This window comes from Penicillium canariense (assembly GCF_028826845.1).
Source record: "Penicillium canariense strain IBT 26290 chromosome Unknown utg000002l_segment0_segment0, whole genome shotgun sequence".
NCBI classification, from domain to species: domain Eukaryota; kingdom Fungi; phylum Ascomycota; class Eurotiomycetes; order Eurotiales; family Aspergillaceae; genus Penicillium; species Penicillium canariense.
Genome location: NW_026622729.1, coordinates 877,023 through 897,687, shown reverse-complemented (window position 1 = coordinate 897,687; position 20,665 = coordinate 877,023). Strand labels below are relative to the sequence as shown.

General features: G+C 50.2%; 5 protein-coding genes across 5 annotated transcripts; 4 read left to right on the top strand and 1 right to left on the bottom strand.

Annotated features, from left to right (window-relative positions):
- Positions 1-3,458: 3,458 nt before the first annotated feature.
- Positions 3,459-3,839, top strand: N7482_003529 (uncharacterized protein; the record flags this gene model as incomplete). Its single annotated transcript, XM_056685654.1, has 1 exon — positions 3,459-3,839. The coding sequence occupies one exon, from the start codon at positions 3,459-3,461 to the stop codon at positions 3,837-3,839; it is 381 nt and encodes a 126-aa protein (XP_056544396.1).
- A 6,193-nt stretch (positions 3,840-10,032) lies between these two features.
- N7482_003528 (RING finger domain protein) lies at positions 10,033-11,541 on the top strand (the record flags this gene model as incomplete). Its single annotated transcript, XM_056685653.1, has 1 exon — positions 10,033-11,541. One exon carries the CDS (start codon positions 10,033-10,035, stop codon positions 11,539-11,541), a length of 1,509 nt encoding a protein of 502 aa, XP_056544395.1.
- Positions 11,542-12,141: 600 nt separating this feature from the next.
- N7482_003527 (mitochondrial 54S ribosomal protein mL40) lies at positions 12,142-12,850 on the top strand (the record flags this gene model as incomplete). Its single annotated transcript, XM_056685652.1, has 2 exons — positions 12,142-12,367; positions 12,501-12,850. The coding sequence occupies 2 exons, from the start codon at positions 12,142-12,144 to the stop codon at positions 12,848-12,850; spliced, it is 576 nt and encodes a 191-aa protein (XP_056544394.1).
- A 759-nt stretch (positions 12,851-13,609) lies between these two features.
- rho2 (uncharacterized protein) lies at positions 13,610-14,592 on the bottom strand (the record flags this gene model as incomplete). The annotated part of the gene is made up of 4 exons (XM_056685651.1): positions 13,610-13,897; positions 13,955-14,146; positions 14,274-14,352; positions 14,558-14,592. 4 exons carry the CDS (start codon positions 14,590-14,592, stop codon positions 13,610-13,612), a joined length of 594 nt encoding a protein of 197 aa, XP_056544393.1.
- A 1,482-nt stretch (positions 14,593-16,074) lies between these two features.
- N7482_003525 (uncharacterized protein) lies at positions 16,075-19,880 on the top strand (the record flags this gene model as incomplete). The annotated part of the gene is made up of 3 exons (XM_056685650.1): positions 16,075-19,180; positions 19,238-19,333; positions 19,390-19,880. Coding segments are annotated over 3 exons (3,693 nt in total), but the record flags the coding sequence as incomplete, so codon positions are not given.
- Positions 19,881-20,665: the final 785 nt, after the last annotated feature.

The window sequence follows — 20,665 nt, the reverse complement described above, 5'->3', positions numbered from 1 at the left end:
ACTCCGCGTCCATCAGGTGATCTCCGTCCATCGTTCTGTCATGCGTCACAGTTTGATGGGGTAAAATAGCAGAAAAAAGCCCATTCGCAAGCGGTCAGAACCCAAAGAACCAATCAGACCACTCCAAACAGACTGTAAAGTCTGCAGAACTCGAGTTGATGCATTCTTTCATTTGGGATTGGGACTAATAGGTCATGACACAAGCGGAATGTTATGCATCTGTACGTAGATGGTGAGGCCTGAGGCCGTGGTGGTGATATTACATCTCACTACCGCGCGTGCGCTCTCTCTCTTTCTCTCCAGCTTCGTTAATTGTCCGTTACATGCTGCCAAGTCTTCTGATTCATTTCCGTGTGTTTGCCAGAGCGCCCATAAATAGCTTGAGGGGAAAGCCTTGGCTACCGATGGAAATCATGCAGCCCCGGCTCAATAATGTAAAGGATGCTCGTTGGGCTATGTAATCGGTTCCATAGCTCAGTTGGTTAGAGCGCTGTGCTAATAACGCAGATGTCGAGGGTTCGACCCCCTCTGGGACCATTTTTTGACCTATCCTAAATAGGTAAGATATGTTCTGCTAGTAGGAATTTTTTGCATTATGCTCAAACTGTCTCCGTGAACCTTTTCTATACACACCTACATATATCTTTAACAAGGACGATACTCGTGATTTGAAAGTATTGATGCAGTGTCCAAGTCACATGGTATGGATAGAAGGACATAATAAACCCCCAAAAAGTGATTGTATAATTAATCATGTATGGATTATATCCACAAAAAATGGTCCTAGAACCCTCGACGTCTGCGTTATTAGCACAGCGCTCTAACCAACTGAGCTATGGAACTAATTATATAATAGAGCAAGTATCTTTTACATTATTAAGGCGGTAGGTACAGAGAGACCGATAACATCAATTCATTTCAGAGCAGATCCAGGCAAAAATAATGGTCCCAGAGGGGGTCGAACCCTCGACATCTGCGTTATTAGCACAGCGCTCTAACCAACTGAGCTATGGAACCAATTATATTGGGCTGCTGAAATTCTTGACAATATCAAGCTGAACATCTATTGCCAAAATCTATATCCTCACAGTACTAACGAAGTATAACCGGCGTGGAAGCCAAAAGAAAAGAAAATCGCGATTTCATATCTTTACTTTGCCGCGGCTCGGTGACCACAATTGGTCTCCGATGTTCAGTATTGAAGCCATGCAAATCCCGACTTTTGAATCTCCACAAACCCTCGAGATAAGGTCTCAGTTGCACAGAAACTGAACTGCGGGAAAAAGGCGTTTGTCTTGTTTTTTTGGCTCACTGTCACCTTATTCACCTCTCTTTTGACTCCAACATCCTGACTCTATTTCGGGTGTCAGCCAAGCCCGTTTACAATACTTGATGGAGAGAGTAGAAGCTACCTGGACCCGGCCAACTAAACTTCATTATCCCGATTGATCCGATGCCTTTAGTAGTCAGTGATGAGTTCACTTTCGAAATTGGGGTCCTGATCGCTGAAATCTCCAATCCCTGTCTGGTGACAGACATTACTCACCACTCTCGGGTGTTTTTGGCCGCCATCAGATGGCGAAGAGCCCTATTCCTGATACAGATCGAATTCCAAGATGTTCAACTTCCTTGAATGTAAAATGAATTTTTCATTCGTGCACTTATCAAGGACAGGAATATTTAGTTCTGCCCTTCCCAGCTGCCGGACTAGAATGTAGTTTCTTTTATCCCCAGTGGTCTTTCCAAGAGCTCTCTCTTTGGCTTCTCGCTCCCACCATGGCCTTATAGGCGCCGTTGTAACTGCAACAGCTGTGGATTTTTCATCGCAGAAACCCGGAATGCAGGTAATTCCACCAGCATTGTCTGCACCACTCTCGAGTTGAATTCTTTGGAACTCCTCTAGTTCTTTCAATGCCGCTTGATCGGAGGTACCATCGGCACCACGTGGATTCGGACAACCTCCATTCAGCCCTCAGAACAGCGGTTGCTCTCCTCCATGGTCACTATCGCCATAGCCCCCCTTTACTCTCCATCGCGTACTATCTGGATCCCAGTTCTGGATACATATGAAGTTGAAGTTCATACGTCTTGTCGACTATGCAAGCACACCCGCTTGGGAAAGGTATATCTCAGGGATATCCGAGGCATCTGTTCTCCTATCGTGATGAGGAAACTACTTCCATACTATCCTGCCTGGAGGACTTTGATGTATAGAGCCGATTCCAGAGGGCCACTACCACTTGAGAGTACCATCTTATTCAGTAGTAGTTTTATATGTTGAGTATGCCATATCCTGTCGATCACTACGCTCTGCCACCTGGTAACTTGGAATATCCCAGATTTGACTATATCTTCCAACGACTCGAGTTCACTCTGCCAAAAAGCCAATCACCTACCATCTCAACGGCTGATGTCAATCCCTCAAATGTGTTTTACCACCCATATACTCTGTTGGTTTGGAATGAACTTGGGAGGAGGCTGGAACATGGGAATAGGAACAAGGGCTTCGTTTCTTTTGATGATAACGGTGGGTTCGGCGGGGGTGGTTGAACCAGAATGCTTGTTCCCAAGGGTTTCTGTTAATGTCTTTACTTTCTTGAAGCCGGTTGGGCTGATGTCCCCACTGATGCCACTGCTGCCTAAACACAACTTGGGCATCTTCCAGCACACTACAAACCTGTTCTTGCCATGCTACGTGCATCTACACTTGCGGTGGATGGACATATCTTCCAGCGCATCACCATCGCCTTATTCCCTGGACACCTTTTTCCTTCTTATGTCAAGCAGGTGCTGCGCCATCCTCTTGGATCCAGTATCCGGAGCAAATACTCTTCTCCCTCTGTATCACTATGCTCTACCCTTTGCCTAAAATTACGTGCGGCCGTTCTTTATGGACTGTGATTGAGAGATCGCGAGGTTGATGAAGGAGCTTCCCATTGCGGAAACATCAGTGGTTCCGCAAACATTCTCGGGTTCGCTGCTAGTCCTGTGGGTCCATGCTGAGTTTATTTCCATTTTGCACCGAGCAGTTCTGGGGCTAGATTCGTGCTTGCAGTAACTTTGTAGCTGTTGCAGCCGCCACCGGTTACTTGATGTGGTTCCCCTTGGCATGCTCCGAGGCATAAACCTCAGTATACCTGGGTGATTCGACATGAATCGCGGTTTCTGGTCCCGGGAATACGCCTTCCGGGGCTGTACAGTAAAACCGCGGCTCCCTCGATTTGGCAATTACCTCAACAAACTGCTCTGTTGGGTTCTTGGCAGATATGACATGGGAATACGTCATAGCCGTGAACCCTGGGGTCGCACCGCAACACGGCCCCTGCACCAACTTCGAAACCTGATTTCACGCCTGGCCATGATGACCACTCGAGAGTTCTTTATGCCCATAACTGATAAGTAGTTGTCGGCTCGCGCCCGCGCCATCTCCACGCCACCTTCCTCCCCGATTACCCAAAATGGCCTCCCTATTGCGTCTCCCGGCACGCCTGCAGGCGCGTGCCTCGGCTATCTCCCTCGCTCGGTCACCTTTCAGTCTATCTGCTCAGCGGGCCTCTGCTCGTGATTCACCTCGGTCCAGTGGCAGCCAAGAGGATGCGCCTCGCGACACGAAGTCTCAAGGGAATGGCACGCCCAACCACCCGATTCCCTCCAACAAAGCGCAGCCAACCCTCTCAGACGGTCGCCAATCGCCTGTTGCCGACTTCGAAGGGAATCTGAAAGACAATTTACCGGAGGATGTGAAGAAGCACAATGAGGACTTAGAAAACAGATACGATCGGCCGTACAACCATGTGGGCGATGAAGGGAATGTCGAGAATACATGGAAGAGAAAGTGAATGACAAAAGTCTCTTGACTATGCCGAGGATTGTAACATATTGATCAGCGCCATCTATTCAGAATGTGGTCACTTTTCGGGTTTTTGTATGATAGGTAGCTACCAATGCGTTTCTCGCTGAACGGTTGGGAAGGATGGGATTCGAGATATCTTCCGAGGCAGCCAGCCAGTGGAAGCACTGATGAAATATATATATATCCTTGGCCTACATACATTCATTATAAACTAATTTTTTTCATATTTTAGATTTAGAAATGACTTTCCCCGGGATGAATAAATAATATTAAGAGAAAAAAAGTATAAAAATGATGGAAATACATAAAAGGTAGAGATAAAATTATAGTTTTCACTATTAAGTATCTTTTCTATGATAAAGCCATACAAAAAAAAAAAAGACTGTGTGATGCTGGGGTCTACAGCTGGCGTACCTAATAGCGGAGGCGGTGGTGCAGAGGGCACCGATAAAACATAGCTTTCATTTTGGAGCAGATCAGGAAAAAAATATGTGGTCCCAGAGGGGGTCGAACCCTCGACATCTGCGTTATTAGCACAGCGCTCTAACCAACTGAGCTATGGAACCAATCATATAATAAGTCCAGCATCTTTTACATTATTGAGGTGGTGGGTGTGGAGGCACCGAAAAACAATTTGCTCGGGGAAAAATTTATGGTCCCAGAGGGGGTCGAACCCTCGACATCTGCGTTATTAGCACAGCGCTCTAACCAACTGAGCTATGGAACCACTTGATGTTATGAGTTCGGGATTTATGCCATTATGAAGTAAGTAGATAAGCAGGTTACGAAGAGCAGATCGAGACAAAATTATGGTACTAGAGGGGGTCAACCCTCGACTTCCACGTTATCAGCATGGCACTCTAACAAATTGAGTGATGGAATCTATTACATAAGCAGCTTCCATAATTTTGATATCTTCCAGAAACCACCTGGGTAGGAAGTCATGGCCACTAAGATGAACCAAACACATCCACAGTCATCTATGTGACCTGCGGAAGTTTTGGAGGAGCTGCCTCAAGACACCACCAGATCAGGCGACACGCAACCGATCTCTCTCTCTCTCTCTGTCTCCCTGTGATGTATCCCCTATACTCGCTACAATGAGAAACAGGGCTAGCAATTCCCTATCTGCGGAGGTAAGTTTCAATGGATCACCTTGGTCCCTCCCAGCTTTTGAAAGCACTAACGCCTGTCTACCCAGAAACTCCGTCAATCGTAAAGTGAGTAAACTTATCTAACCTTAACAACTATGATTCCGTGTTTGTACCGAGGCGATTCTTATTCCACTAAGCACGTCACATAGGGCAAGCTCAGCTTGTGTTTCAGTCAGAGCCCGGGTTCGAATGTCAACAGCTATTCTCGTGGAGCAGCTGAGCTCCTTTGTCTTGGGTCTGAATTTATCTAAGGTGCAGAAGTGCCTTGGTGCCTGGCACATGGCTTTGCTCCCACAGCACAGTGTCATGTTACCAAACAGTGCATCCTGGAGTACTACTGCGGACTGAACAGTACGAAGAGTTGGGGGAATTTCCTCTCGGCCTGACTGGCTCAGCACCCACTTCATACTTCATTCCATCCTCATTAGAGATGTCGCAATCATAGATAAGTGCCTCGGGCACTCATGCATCTACAGAGTCCAAAGCTGAGAGCGAAAGTTTTCATGGATGACGAGGTACCTGAGGCATACAAGCACCAGAATCAAGTTCTATCATGACCAAAGACATTCAATAAAACCAATTGAATTTGCGATAATTAGACTACCTCAAGAACCTTCTACTTCTCATCGCCTTGTGTCAAAATCATCTTACGCAAAAGGATTACCATTGGCGTCATCCTCACTCTCATCCTGTTCTTCATCGTCATCTTCATCGTAATTGTCATTCTCGGTATCAGGAACAGCCTCGGAGTCAGCTTTAACCGCATTTCATCATTTTCAACCTCTGACGGGAATGCGTCCAACTCTGGGGTCTCAGAAACCTTCTCTTCGTCTTGATCACGGCGACGCACAAAGACAGAGGGCGCTAAAGTTGAGTTCATCAATCTAAATTCAATAGCGTCACTCAACATCACAGTCCGAAATGGTGTAAACGTAGATGACGGTGGAATGGCGACGATTTTTGGTGCGCACAAGAATATAAAATCGTCGCCTTTACACCTCGCGGATTTTTGGCCTAGTTTAGGGGGGCCCATGGCTATACCCTGCTGAGATCTTCCCTCTTCAAGTCCGTCCTCGCGGTAACGCGTGGGGAGTGGTGGGATGGTCAATCGGTAATGGTTCGACAGTGAGCATTCTTCGTACCGGGACAATACGTGGGTATTGTTAACGTCTACGTAGGTACTTCTTCTTCCTATACTCTTCGAACGGCTACATGGAAAGACTTTAGACATCTTCGGCGGGGTTAACTTCTTGAGCATCCTCATCCTGTGGGCACTTTATCCGGAGTCTAACCAGAGGACATTGGAAGAAATGGACCTAGTCTTTGCCAGCGACAGCATCTGAAACTGGGAAGCTGAAAAGACATTTGCCAAACTCAAAGCGGAACCCCGAAATTGACGCAGGCAGAGAGACGCGCGAGCGGCAACGTTGAGGCAAAGAAGGGAGTCTTGCGGCCGCGGGTGAATGTCCCTACCTTGGAGGAAGTTCACGGTTTGACGAGGCTCAATATGACTAAGCCTATGGCCGATGCGTGCGAAGAAGGAGTCTTGCGTTGAGCATCTATAGGGGCCTACCTAACAAGGGCCCGCGTATTGCCAAGAGGGTTTCAATACATCAAGGTTGATGAGAACCTTTGTTTTGTGTGTAGATAAATTGAGACCTGACTGCGTTGTATAACTTGAAATAAACTACAAATCAACGACAGAAATATTTTTCGGTGTCAAAATGACGCAACAGTTAGACCATGCGTATGCTACGGAAGCTGAGCTTTGTTCTGAAGTAACCGACCGCAGAGGAAGCTATCTGCAAGCAGAACCGGACATAATGGCAATCCGCTTGGGAAGCGCCCACTGAGCACTGGGTGGGCTGTGGGTCCAAAAAAGCTGGACGTCGCATGTGCGTTTCTCTCTTCAGGCTTCTTTCGTATGTCTTCTGGGAGCATTTTTCGTCGATGAATTGGGTAGAGAAAAAAGTCAGGAATGGCAGACTGAGCTTGCGCCCTCGGGCTGTTATTGACTATCTACCATTGCAGATCGGGAGCGAAGCCAACGCATCGCTGTGGGTATTCTGACCCCTTCTCACCCCTCTCACCCCCAGTCTCCAGTATTCTCACCCATATCACCCGCACACAACTTAACACAAAACGCAACGCTATTTTAAGGCCCAGGGCTCTTTAACTATTGACCGCGCTTAGTATGTGGCTTGAGTACGGCTGAGCGGACGGGAAGCCCTGTTCTCCACACCCTATGGTCGTATGTACTTGGATCGCTCCTGAAAGACATATACCCCTCAACATAAACTGAAATCAAGCAGAGTCTAGTGTAGAATTAGCAGATGAAGACCAGTCTCTACGCCCCGTCATTGAACAAGAGCCTTGATAGAGGGTAGTAGTCCCAAAACCGACACTATGGTTCGAGGCAGCGACCCCAACTGCAACGATCGTGAACACGACGTTTACGACCAAACCCACTAGGTTTCCCCACAAACACCACCGCACCGGATCCTGCCATTCTGGCCTTGTCTTTGGATCTGGTGCGTTGTCGAATAGCGTCCACGCGTGAAACTCCGGAGGAGGGTCGACTTTGGCGGGTGTCTCGTGTATTCATATCAAGCTCGAAGGCTGGCGCAGTGGAACCGGGGTTTTTGAATGGTCCCCTACAATTGTGCTTACTATATGTGAGTATAAAATCCGACCGGTACATCAAGCGGTTCTATAGCTTAGTTGGTTAAAGCGCTGTGCTAATAACGTAGATGTCAAGGGTGACCCACCATTTTTTTGCCTGGATCTGCTCTGAAATGAAAACTGATGTTATCGGTCTCTACACTCTTGCCTCAATAATGTAAAAGATTATTGCTGTATCATATGAGTGGTTCCATAGCTCAGTTGGTTAGAGCGCTGTGCTAATAACGCAGATGTCGAGGGTTCGACCCCCTCTGGGACCATCTTTTTGCCTGGATCGGCTCTAAATTAAGTTAAATTTTATCGGTCTCTATACACACTGCCTCAATGATGTAAAAGATGGTTGCCGTATTATATAATTGGTTCCATAGCTCAGTTGGTTAGAGCGCTGTGCTAATAACGCAGATGTCGAGGGTTCGACCCCCTCTGGGACCACATATTTTTACCTGTTTTTACTCCAAATTGAAAAATCCTGGAAGAGGGTGGAGGAGGGTGAGTGCTTAAAATAGTGAGAATTAGGGTACAGCACCTAAATTGCCCGACTACTACATTAATTCCACTGTGAACGATGATAGAACTTGAATACCATTGGGTTATCTTGATATACCCATAACACCGGGCTTTTTATGTCTCATGTACGGAGTACACAAGGTCACACTTAGCATAATACCTTGTGGGACTCCTAAATTATCTTAGAATTCCGTTCCTTGGAATCGACTTCACTTATTCCTGGACCGGCAAAAACTTCATTGAAGTAGTCCTTCACTTGATCGAATCGAAAATTCTCTAAGCTACGATAGATTTTATTCGCGTGGACGGGACATAGTAGCCATGCTGTTTACTTTGTCCTGTATTATGTAGGTGGTTATACTCGGTCTTGGACCACGTCCGATCGGTTGCTTGGGGTCTTCAAATGTTATTAACCAGAACTCTTCGCTCTTCTCAGAAATAATCCTCCCTTTAATGGCTTCCTATCGTTTGATATGAATGGGTGTTGAGGCCAACTTGACGGCAATTGTAATTATTGCCCAGGCGAGAGCATTAGCAGGTCCTTGGCCGTCTTGAAGATCAAATATATATATATGTATATGCGGAATTTTGAGGGTATTTCCCCCCGGGATTCTCTCTGCCAGAACCCGGGATGGCAACGGTGTAGCGTACGAGCTTTGGAGTATATTGAAGAGAAAGAAAACGTATCTAATATCCCTCCCCGTATTCAATGGCTTTGATGAAGTTTCTGAGGGCTTGTATAATTGAAGTAATTGTTACCAACATTGGAAAATGATTACCCTTCTTAAAACTATTGTCAAGACCTCGGGAATAAGCATTGAATAGAGTGTCAGCCGGATACAGCCCGAACAGAGGCATAGGCAAGACTTGGGAAAGGGCCTAAAATGATCTTTAATTTTTAACGGATGAGGTTACTACCAGTGGCACATAGGACGATACGTAATCTTCAATTAACCACAGCTATTGAATCTAAAATTATCTTCTCCATACCCGAGTCACTGACCCAAGACATAATAAAAAAAGATAGAAGCTACGGTGTAAAAAAAACCAAGTAATACGCCTGTCAATAGCCCAAAGACCGTTGAAGAAACTGTTCTGCCGCGCTGTACAATACAGGGGCCAATCTGTAGTGGGCGCCTTCAGGATCGCAGCCACCCGAACAAGGTAAGTATAAAGAATAAAAAAAAAGGAGAGGAAGGGCGGTCGGCGAAGGGGGCCTCTAGGTTCTCGACAACAAGGAATTGAATTACGCGCTTCCTTCCATGGGGGTGGGATTTCTGGTCTTGACATTTTGGTTGCACTACGATCCTTTCTTTTATTTTCTTCTGTGTATTCGAGGTATATTAGATGATTGATTCTTAGTTGACGATGCTTTGCACCCGGCTAAGGACATCCAAAGCAACATAGGTCGCGTCCAAATGATTGACAGATAACTCTAGGTAGCCATGGCAATCCTGTGTATGTGCCCCCAGGGCTACCAGCATTCGCCGATCGCATGTTCTTGTGGAGATTCTCTGCTCACTCCGGCCCAGCCTCAACAAGCTCCTACCGCCGACTGTGACGTGATCAACACGTGACCCGACTGACAGCCGCGGGTGGCAGCCGAACGGCCCTTTCATGAAGGCCCTCCACTTAGGGCGGAGCTTCCCTCTCCAGCGGGCTTGCCTCTTATGATTCTTCCGCTCCGTCATCAGCTTCTATGTGACTTACCTTATCGGAAGATGCCTACTCGATCCCTTTGCATCTGAGCGGGTGGCCTAACTCTATCAGAATATACTTTCTTCCTTTCTTACCTGGCTTGCCGCATCCATTTTGCCCCATCACCCCATCTCCACCATGGCTTCCCTCCCAGGCTACTCCGCCGCCGGGAGGACGAGATCGTCCGATGGCGCCACAACCTCCAGCACCGACACAGATATCGCGCTTGGGGGTGAGCTGGCCCAGGAAGAGCCGTCTGAGGATGCCGAAACCGTGCTCTTGAACAAAGGCACCTCCACACCGAACGCTGCCGAGAGCGTGACGGACATCGCCGACAAGACCGTTGCTCGGCCCTCAAATAATGCCGATACCTCCAATACCCTGGAAGAGCCGCGCAAATGTTGGATCTGTTACACGGATGAGACCGAGGACTCGCCACTAAATTCAGAATGGCGATCTCCCTGTCCGTGCGCTTTGACGGCCCACGAGGCATGTCTCCTTGACTGGCTCGCAGATCTAGAGAACCCTCGCTCACGGAAACGAAACGGCAGTGGCACAAAGATGGTCTGCCCTCAATGCAAGACGGAGATAATTGTCACTCGCCCGCGTAGCTATATTGTCGACATCCTGCGCCTGATGGAGAGGGTTGCGGGGCGGTTGGTTCTTCCAGGCATGGTTTTTACAGTGGCTGGTACTGTCTGGGCTGGATGCTGCGCACACGGCGTATACTCGATGTATCTCATTTTCGGCACCGAGGAGGCAAAACAGATTCTCGAGGATAGTGTCGATGGGCCATGGAACCCCGGCATGAACCTCGGGTTACCTCTCATCCCTCTTGTCTTGATCTTTTCTCGCACCCGCTATGCCGAAGGTCTCCTCCCAGCAATTCCTGTTCTATTCTTCGCTGCACATAGCCCAGGGCAAGAACCCGACTTTGATCTTTGGCCGCCTACCCCGGCCATGACATTTGCCGCTCTACCATATGTCAAGAGCTTCTACGGCGCTCTATACGACCGTCTGATTGGTGGATTGGAGCGAAAATGGATCGCAGAGGTGCAACCTCGTGCAGCGGAAGAAATATTGGACGAAGTCCAGCAGCAGGACCAGGCGGAGGGGCTTAATCGCTTCGGTGACAACATGAATGGTCAAATACTTATGGAAATTGATCTTGAGTTGCAGGTAGGAATGGACGATGATGATCAGGCTCAAGCTCTTCCAGCAGCAGAGAACCAAGATGGCGCTGACCTGGGCGCCCAGGATGGACAAGCACAGGGACAGAACGGAGGCCAAAACAACGGGCAGGGGCTGGGTCTCGCGCGTCGACAGAATGAGATTATCCACGACACCGGCAATCTCGCGGAGATTGTTCTCGGAGCACTCGTATTTCCCGCCATTTCGGCGTCCATGGGCGGGCTTTTGAAGTATGTCCTGCCCAAATCCTGGACAACTCCGTCATCGGTCCTTGAACGCAGTCGGCCAGGGATTCTCCAGACTCGCTGGGGTCGCAGTGTGGTCGGAGGTTGCATGTTTGTGCTGCTTAAAGACGCCCTTGTCCTTTACTGCCGGTGGAAACTCGCACAGACACACCGGCGGCGCAAAGTGTTGAATTACAATCGAGCTAAAAAGCAGGGTGCGAAAAGGCGATAAGGGTCGGCGGGTTTGATGCGCTACCGCTCTACCGCTCTACCCGGGCAACTGCCCTGGCTTTCTCACTCGATTCGGTTCAACACACAGTTTGCATTCCATGGCGTTTTAAGGAACTCTCCTCAGCGAACATCGGTACGACACGCCGCTCACATGCATGTTGCTTTTGACATACTATGCCTTTCATGACCCATATGATGCCATTGAATATTTGAATATTTTGACTAGTTCCTCAGCTTTGCTTTTTTATTCTTGGGAACCCCACGGTTTTTCTTCGTTGTACCTATTAGAACTAGCAACACATTGTTTCCGTCGAGAGTAGAAATCTACTATGACCTCAAATTCACGGCGAATTTCGTCAGGAACGAGAATATGGGAACCTGGATATTCAACATAATCTATTTTTTGTTAGTCTGTTCTAATATTGAATTCCTAACAACCGCGGTGTTGGGGTATCAAATCGAATGCGGTGCGGCGATCTGGCTGCGAGTCAGCTAAGCGCGCGGCTAATACAGGGCGGACAAGATTCTGCCATCAGGGAATTATTCCCCCCGTACAGCCAAAGTAGCTCCCCGTGCTAGCATCCACCATATACCACCCACCATGCGGTCCTTATCACCGGCACTCGCGTCTCTCGCGAACGTCTTCCGAATCCCGATGTCGCTGTCCTCGACACGCCCTACCGTCTCTCGGGTGTGCCACGAGACCCTTGCCCGGCGGACACAACAACCCGGTCCGATCACCGCGGCGGTGCAATCCGCGCCATTCTCATCGACGAGTACTCTGGAGAGCCGAAAAAGCGGTCGTTCTAATGTGGATAAGAGAATCAGTAAGTTATCCCGAAGATTGTGGGCTATCGATGGCCTCAATTGGCCGATGCAGCCCTCTATCTCGCTCCGAAAAGCGCATCACATCACACGATCAAAGTGAAAAGGCCTCACTGATGCTAACAAACCACCCAGCTCTCATCCGCTACTTCCTCTACCACCCTCTCACTCCTCGCCCTCTCCGCTTCTCGCGAAACCGTTACCTCCGCCACTGGACCATCCACCGCGCTTGGCAATTGTTCCAGGCAAAGCAGCGCTATACCCAAGAACGCGAGCTGGAGCGCCAGTACCAGAGCATGCAGGCTGCCTGCGAGGAGCTGCGCACTGGTGCCGGTGATGGCGGTAGACTGTTCCGCAAGTCGATGATTAAGAAGGGCATTTTCACTGATATGTTCCCCATCGAGTACGGCCGTATGCAGACCGACTACCCCCCAGCTGAAGGGTGGAATCACGATTGGAAGCGTCCTGAGAAGAAGGACAGATAAGTATGCGGGCTTGGATTCACTATGGTGTGATTCGCTAGTTCTGGGTTCATCCAGTGGTAGTGTTGGGTGTTTTGTGTGTCACTTGGGCGCTATGTATTCTACGCATTTTTTGGGGCCAATTTTCCAAGAGCTTTTGAGCTATCTCTGGGACAGCCATACTATTCTTTCATATGTGTTCTCTATAAACAATCATTATCGATGTTAAAAGGCCAGTGGCTCGATATCTATGCGTGGTACACGTAACTGTATGGAGACTGCCAGGGTCACAAAATTGGATTAAATAAAGTTCCCGGAAAGATAATTGCAATGAACGCACTATATGGAATGACTGAAGTAAAAAAAAAGAATCGACGGGAATTACTACACGAGGAGAAGAGAAGGCACCAAGGAGCGGGATACGTAATGCACTTCGGGGGAACAGGGACAAAAGATGGGAATCCGGAGATGCATGTGCATGAAAAGAAAGGGGAAGGAGGGGAAGACCAGAAGGAAGGACATGAAGGAATGTACTCCGAGAGAATAGACACGGCAAGAAGGGCCGGAATAGAAACAGAAGAGCAGCAGATGTCATACCCGGACCAATCGACCCAAGCAATCACGAGAAACCTCCCAAACGCCAATGATGCATGATACAGCGGATATGTCAACCGACCGGGTCAAACCGGGGACTGCGCAAAGTCCATCGACTTCCAAGACGAGATAAACCGAACGCTGGGCAGAGAAAGAGTCGCAATGTCGCACGTTCACGTAGTCAGTTCGTTATAGAACAATACAGCAGGAGCTTTTCCGCTTGTCGAAGGTCAACAGAGCAGCCCGGGTAGCTGCCTCGAAGACATCATCAACACCCTCACCCGTGAGGGACGAGCACTCCAGGTACTTGCGGCAGCCGATTTGAGTCCCCGTCTCATTGCCCTCTTTAGTTGTTACGAACTTGAGAGACTTCTTGCGCATTTCTTCAATGGCCAATGGGTCTTCGCGCAGATCCTTCTTCAGGCCGACTAGGATGATAGGCACGCCGGGGCATCGTTCGTTGGCCTCTTCGATCCACTATAACAGTGTTAGGAACCTTGATCATCGACTCACCTTAAAATCAATATGACGCACCTTATGTTTCACGTTCTCTAGTGAATCGGGGCTGTCCACTGCGAAACCAATCAAGAGGACATGTGCTTTCGAGTATGCCAGTGGCCGCAACCGCTCGTAATCTTCTTGGCCGGCCGTGTCCCAGAGGGCTAACTGTACCGACCGGCCGTCAACTCGACAATCGGTTACGTAGTTCTCGAATACTGTCGGCACCTGAGGATCAAACAGTTAGATGTATAGGCCGTGGGCGAGGCGGGGTGATCGACGACTAACATAATGCTATGTTTAGAAGATAGATTAGCTACTGATCATGAAGTAAGAATCTTAGGTTGCGACTCACAGTTGGAAAGTAGCCGAGTGTGAAGACACTCAGCAGACTGGTTTTTCCACAAGCACCGTCACCGATGATGACAAGCTTCCTGTACAAATGGTTGCTGATTAGCAGATGATCGAGATGATGATATAATGCAAATTGCCCGCAGTCTTGAGTGATATATCCTCAGCGATGGTGCAGGAATTGACCGAGAAGGATCTCTGCTGCTGCACGCCTCGTTGAATGGGGCATGGGGTATTTCCAGGAGAGTATCACAAGACGCAAGAAACAAGTAAACTGGCCGCGCGTACCTCCGCATTACATTGTCATTCTGTTGTTGGGCCATGTTCAATGGTGTGGGATGGTCAAGCCGGGGTGCTCGCAGCAGGGATCGATGATGGTCGAATGGATGATAAAGAGGTCGATCGCAAGTTAAAGGCGGATACGAGTTGTCGAGTCAGGCCTACGAGAGCTGATGGCCCAAGATCGCGACACGGAAGCAGGCAGGGGCGAGCTGAGTACGAGCCCTGCACACACGGTGTTTCCCGTCCAATAGCGTTCAGGGGCGAGGGGGTGGAGGGCCTAAAGATGCACAAAAACAGTGACGTGACGAACCCTCGTTGGGGGTTGAGGGCGGTCGCGTCGCTTGGGGGGGGGTGGGTTGAAGGTCGGAGGATGATGGAGGAGGGGTGTAGACGACGAATTGGATGAGCAGGGACGACGATCCTCACGACGATCCAATCCACTGCCAACGAGAGGAGCAGTTGAAATTGAGTAGTAAGCGAGAGAGCGAGAGAGAGAGAGCTGGGAGCCGACGGGCTGGACGAGCGGTCGGAGCGGTAGATAAGATGAAGGGGAGAAGGAATGCGTAGAGACCCGGAGATTTAAGGATTGCCGGGGGTTTTGACTACGGGCGGACTGTGATACACACTCGGCAACTATCCCGTCTGATCATCCTCTGTTCCTGCTCTCCCAGCTGGCTCTGACCTTCGCCGTGATGTTATTTTTAATTAGCGCTGTCGGTGTCTCACCACGCGGTGGAGCAATGAGGCGCCGATAGGTGCCAGTCACGTGGGTAATCACCGCCTGAAGGATAAGACTGGCAGTATGCTTTGGCGGTGACTCCAATTCACGTGACTTAAAACGAACCTCAGTTTGTGCGTGGACGAGTCCGCCCGGTCTATAACGGAGAGGTAATATGCAGATAGCAGTAGTATCCCAGACTTGCAGGCGGATCTGACCTCTTCCTTGACCTCAAAATCTCTACAATTGTACGCGGTGCCTGACCGGTCAGGCACCAGCTCGCTTGCGGCGGCTATCCCGTTGCGGCGGCACGACAACCAGCCAGAACGCAGGAAAGCCCATCGCCTCATCCATCATCCGCATAAGATCTCGCAACGTTCCTGCCTCGCGCTCTCAGGGCTCTGATACCGTGCCAGCGCTGGCCTTTACTCGCTAATCTCCTTCCTTCGCGGGTCTTCCAGCGCCCCGGCCTTCTTTCCGAGCAGCGAACACGACGTGACCCGCCGGGATTATTGGCCTTTCAACCCCCTCCTCGAGCCTGATCCCGCACTCCCCCTCCCGTTTACTACTCCGGAGAAGCCACACGCCCCCCCCAAACAAGCCACCAAGGGAGCGACTATATCTTGTTGTCCCTCCACGGGGATTTCTTACTGGTGAGTCGGTCCCTGCATTGGATTGATCGGAGCTTTGTGGTAGGTTCTTTCGCCCTCCCGCTCTCCGCTTTGGCCTGCTCGCTTTTGTCCCCCACCCAACTCTCTGACGCTGCTCTTCTGGCGATCTACTGACCCGGCCCTGGTGGTAACAGAACACTGCCTCCGCAGTTGCTACAAGCTCCTTGTCCGCCATGGCGACCCATGCATCAGAAACTCCGACACCACCAACAACCAACGGTGACGCGCGGGGACCCTTGAGCCACTCGATAGCCGGAAATATGTCCGCACCAACGCCCGTTGTGAATCGCAAGAAGCAAAAGCGTCGGCAGAAACAAGCTGCCCGCTCAGCAGCGGAGCCATCGGAGACGCATGCCGCCGAAGATGCCGCAGATTTAGCTGACTATCGACATTCCTATTATGACAACGCGGACCTCGATAGTACCGACTTCACCCACCCCGAATCAGATCTGATGTTTAAGAACGGAGAGCCTGGCTCTCAGCACGACCTGAGCGGACCACTGATGTCGAATTATCCCGACGACCATCCGGATGCACCTGGCCAAAAATCAAAGAAAAAGAAAAACAAGAAAGGCCGCTCTGGGTCACATAACCTCGCAGATGGCAGCTCAACTCCCCTCTCTACTCCCTCCGCTTCATTTTCTCACCCTCCCCCGCCGCCACACTCTTTACCCTACGGCAATCGTTACCCTGCCAGATCGGCTAAGGAAAGCAGCATCTGGAACCAGTCATCGTTGGAGGAACGGGAGAACATCCGGACCTTCTGGTTTGAACTGGGGGAGGAGGAGCGCCGCCAACTCGTCAAGGTGGAGAAGGATGCTGTTTTGAAGAAGATGAAGGAACAACAAAAGCATTCTTGCAGTTGCACCGTCTGTGGCCGAAAGCGAACCGCAATCGAGGAAGAGTTGGAGGTCCTGTACGATGCATACTACGAAGAGCTCGAGCAATATGCCAACAACAACCAAGGTTCCTTTGACGAAGGCGCCCCCATAATTCCTCCTCCTCGACTGTACCAACCTCCTCTCCGATCACCTGGTCAACATACTCGCACGCATGGACAATTTCATCCGTCACGGGGCCGAGTTCAGGAACTGCCCGAGGATGACGAGGATGATTTTGAGGACGATTATGACGATGAAGAAGAGGATGATGAAGACGAGGACGAGCTGTACAGTGATGAGGAGTATGAGGACGAGGAAGCGCGCGCTGCACGGGCCGATTTCTTCGCCTTCGGAAATAGTTTAACCGTCAAAGGTCCGCAGAACAACACTTGTCTTGATCACTCGTCAAATGTGGTTTTTACTGACTTTTTTGCTTGCCTAGATGGTATCCTTACTGTGGCGGACGATCTTCTCAAAAATGATGGCAAACACTTTATTGATATGATGGAGCAACTAGCCGAGCGTCGAATGCAGCGAGAGGAAGATACACAGTATAACATCGCAGCCGCTCATCAATCTTTCCATGCCGGCCATAACCATGGTCCTCTTGACGATGAAGACTACGACGAGGAAGAGGATGACGACTATGATAGCCAGGAGGAGGAGGATTTTGATGAGGATGAGATGGTTTGTTGCTATGAGCAATTTTCTGAACGGGGAATGGAGACTAACAGCTATGATCAGGATGCTATGACGGAAGAGCAGCGTATGCAAGAAGGACGACGAATGTTCCAGATATTTGCTGCTCGAATGTTCGAACAACGAGTCATGACGGCATATCGAGAAAAGGTCGCCGAGCAGCGGCAAAAGCAGCTGATAGAGGAACTTTTGGAAGAAGAGAACCGCAACGAGCAGCGGAATGCCAAGAAGGCCCGAGAAGCACAGAAGAAGAAGGACAAGAAACGCTTGCAGAAGCAAGCGAAGGAAGAGGAGAAGGCTCGTCGTGATGCGGAGAAAGCGGCAGAGGAAGCTGCTGCTAAGGCTGCACAAGAGAAGAAGCTGGAGGAGCAGCGGGTCAAGCGTGAGGAGCAACGCAAGAAGCGCGAGGCAGAACGCAAGGCCCTGGAAGAGGGTCGTGCTCGCAAGGAAGCTGAGAAGCAACGGCGTGCCAAGGAAGAGCGGGAGCGGCAGGCCGAGGCCGAGCGAAAGCAGCGTGAGCAGAAAGAAGAGAAGAAGCGGCGCGATGAAGCCAAGCGCAAGGAGAAGGAGGAGCGAGAGAGGAAGACCAAGGAAGAACAAGAGCGCAGAATGCGGGAAGAGCAGGCAAAGAAGGATCGCGACACTACTGCTAAAGCAGAGTATGCGGGAAAGCCTTACATCCAGACAATGCCTGTACCGCAGGCTGGCTCGATCCCTCTTGTACCTGGCCTTCAAACGCAAGCTGTTCCGATTTCGCTCCAATCCCCGCACTACGCTGTGGCTACTCCTGTTGCCCCGAAAGCTTCGACTCCCAGCAGGCCACGCCAGCCGTCCCAGCAGGGCTCCCACTCCTCATCTCCTCACTCGCAATCAGCAAGCTCGGATTTCCCCTTCCAGCCCTCGATTTCCCCCCGCTCTTTAGCTCAGTCGCAATCGGGAGTGCCAGGACTTGGTCGACCGGTTCATCACCAACAGCCTCATTTGCACCACCCCCAACCTTCCGCGCCTCTATCGCCTTTGGGTCGCAGTCACCCTCCTGGTTTCTCAGCCCTGGGTGGCGTGCCTACCAATCCGCCAGGTCTACCGGGAATGGGTGGCCGGCCTCTCCACCCACCCGATTTGCCAATGTATTCTCCGAATTCGGCGATGATGAATCCTCTCCGTGGTTTTGGTGGTCCTGGAGGAATCCCTCCCCCCCCGGGAATCAACGGAGTCCGTCCAATGCCGCCTGGGCGAGGGTTCCCTCTATCTGAAACCGGGCATGGACTACCATTCCCGGGGCACCATGGTGTTCCCGGAGCATTTGCTATGCAGCAACCTGGTCTATCGAAGTCTCATTCAAGACAACCATCTGGCTCGTTCGAACGCTCTCCACTAGAGTCCGGTGCGCAGCCGTTTCCGATATCCCGCCCAAGCCCCATTAAGCGTCCCCCAAGCACTGCACAGGATCAGCCGGAGCATCATGGCCACAGTCATCCCTCAGCCCAGCGAGATGTTGATGACTTGAGTGCGCAGCTGGGAAGTAGTGCGCTCCTCGATGACATGGATGGTCCGTACTCATCGAAGCTGTCTCAATCGTTGCCCGGTGCCCCTGCTCCTGGACCGTATGCCTCGCCGGCGAGGGCCAGCTTCCAAGGATCGTTGTTTACGGAGCCTTTAGGTCAGTGTATATTTGGATGGTTTGACCGAGTAGTACCTTTGGCTAATTCTTTTGTAGGAGCCAAGCATGCGCCTTTTGCAGGTGGTACTAGCTGGGGTGCACCCTTTGGAGGCTCCGCCTTCCCCGGTGCTTCTACCTGGGGAGCAACGACTGGTGAGAAAATCATTCAAATAACTACTGTGGAACGCCGGTGTTAACAAATCACATAGGAAGCGGATGGTCCCACAACGCTTTCGCAGCTGGTGGTCATCACCGGCCACACACTTCTCGGCCTGTCACCATACGTTTGCTGGTCATCCAAGCCTGCAAGCACCTCAACACGATGAGCCCGAGCCTCGGTTCTGGGGGTTATCACGATGTAAACCTGGTCCTGGGCCAGGTGGAGCAGCTGCGGTCTTCTAGTGAGCCAGCAATCTCCTTAGACGAGATGCTCGAGATTTGCGATACAGAGGGCAGTCCCCAGAATGGCGGTGGCTCTTTCTCCATTAAGGATGAAGGGCAGGGCCAATCCGTCAAGTTCGAGCCGGACACGAACAGTGCGGTCGCCGGCCATCGAGGCAGCATCGTGCCAGGTGATATCGGCAGCCCGATTCCCGGGAATAGCAACCCGGCTGCCTTTGGCGGATTCGGTGCACCAGCACCTTCGGTGCTACGACAGTACTCCTCGCCTCCGGCTGGGTTGTACGGGGGGACTTCGTAAACGCCCTCCTACCTTGCGGTCCACTTCAACGCTCTTATGGGAATGATTCTTGACATGCCTCCTCTTTCTTAACCCCCATCTTCTTCCAACCATTTCTCTTTTGCTTTCCTCTTTGAATTCAAGCGTCACGGGTTAACGTCTCATCCACCACGTTCTGAAATATCTTGATCTTTCTTCATTGATATGGGTTTTGTGTGTTGATCGGTTTCTGATTTTCGTGTCCAAGTCGGGTGCTGGACTTGGACCTGGGGGCATCCGGGTTTGATTTTTGTGTACGGTATGATCTTTTAACTGGCCTTTCTGCATTATGCAGCGATATCCGTGGAGACTGGGACAATCTCCCTCTCCTTCATCGTCCTTGACCCAATTGCATGATTGAAGGTTTCTTCGTCTTTTGCTTTCTGCCTGGTCTGAGACAGACTGGCGACTACGTGGCCGTGAATGCCATCTCCTCGTAGATTTCCATATCATCCTCTACTAGGCTCCCTAGAAGAAGGAGTAGAGAGGGTAGTCAGCCTTTGTAGTATTATTAAGTTACTAAGTAATATATATAGAATAACTAACTCTGCGCGGAGAAAGAGCTTTAGATTAGAGTCCTTCCTTTCCTCTATAATTAGAGTACTACCTATATAATCAGTACCTACTTGGGTAGTAGTAGACTGCGGCATATCCTCTCTATTGGATATGGGGTCATATACCATATCCTCAATGAGGATAGCCATGGATATCCGCACTAGCATAACTCTCGCTTAAATATCTACTTAAGAGGTAGTCGTGTGCCACTT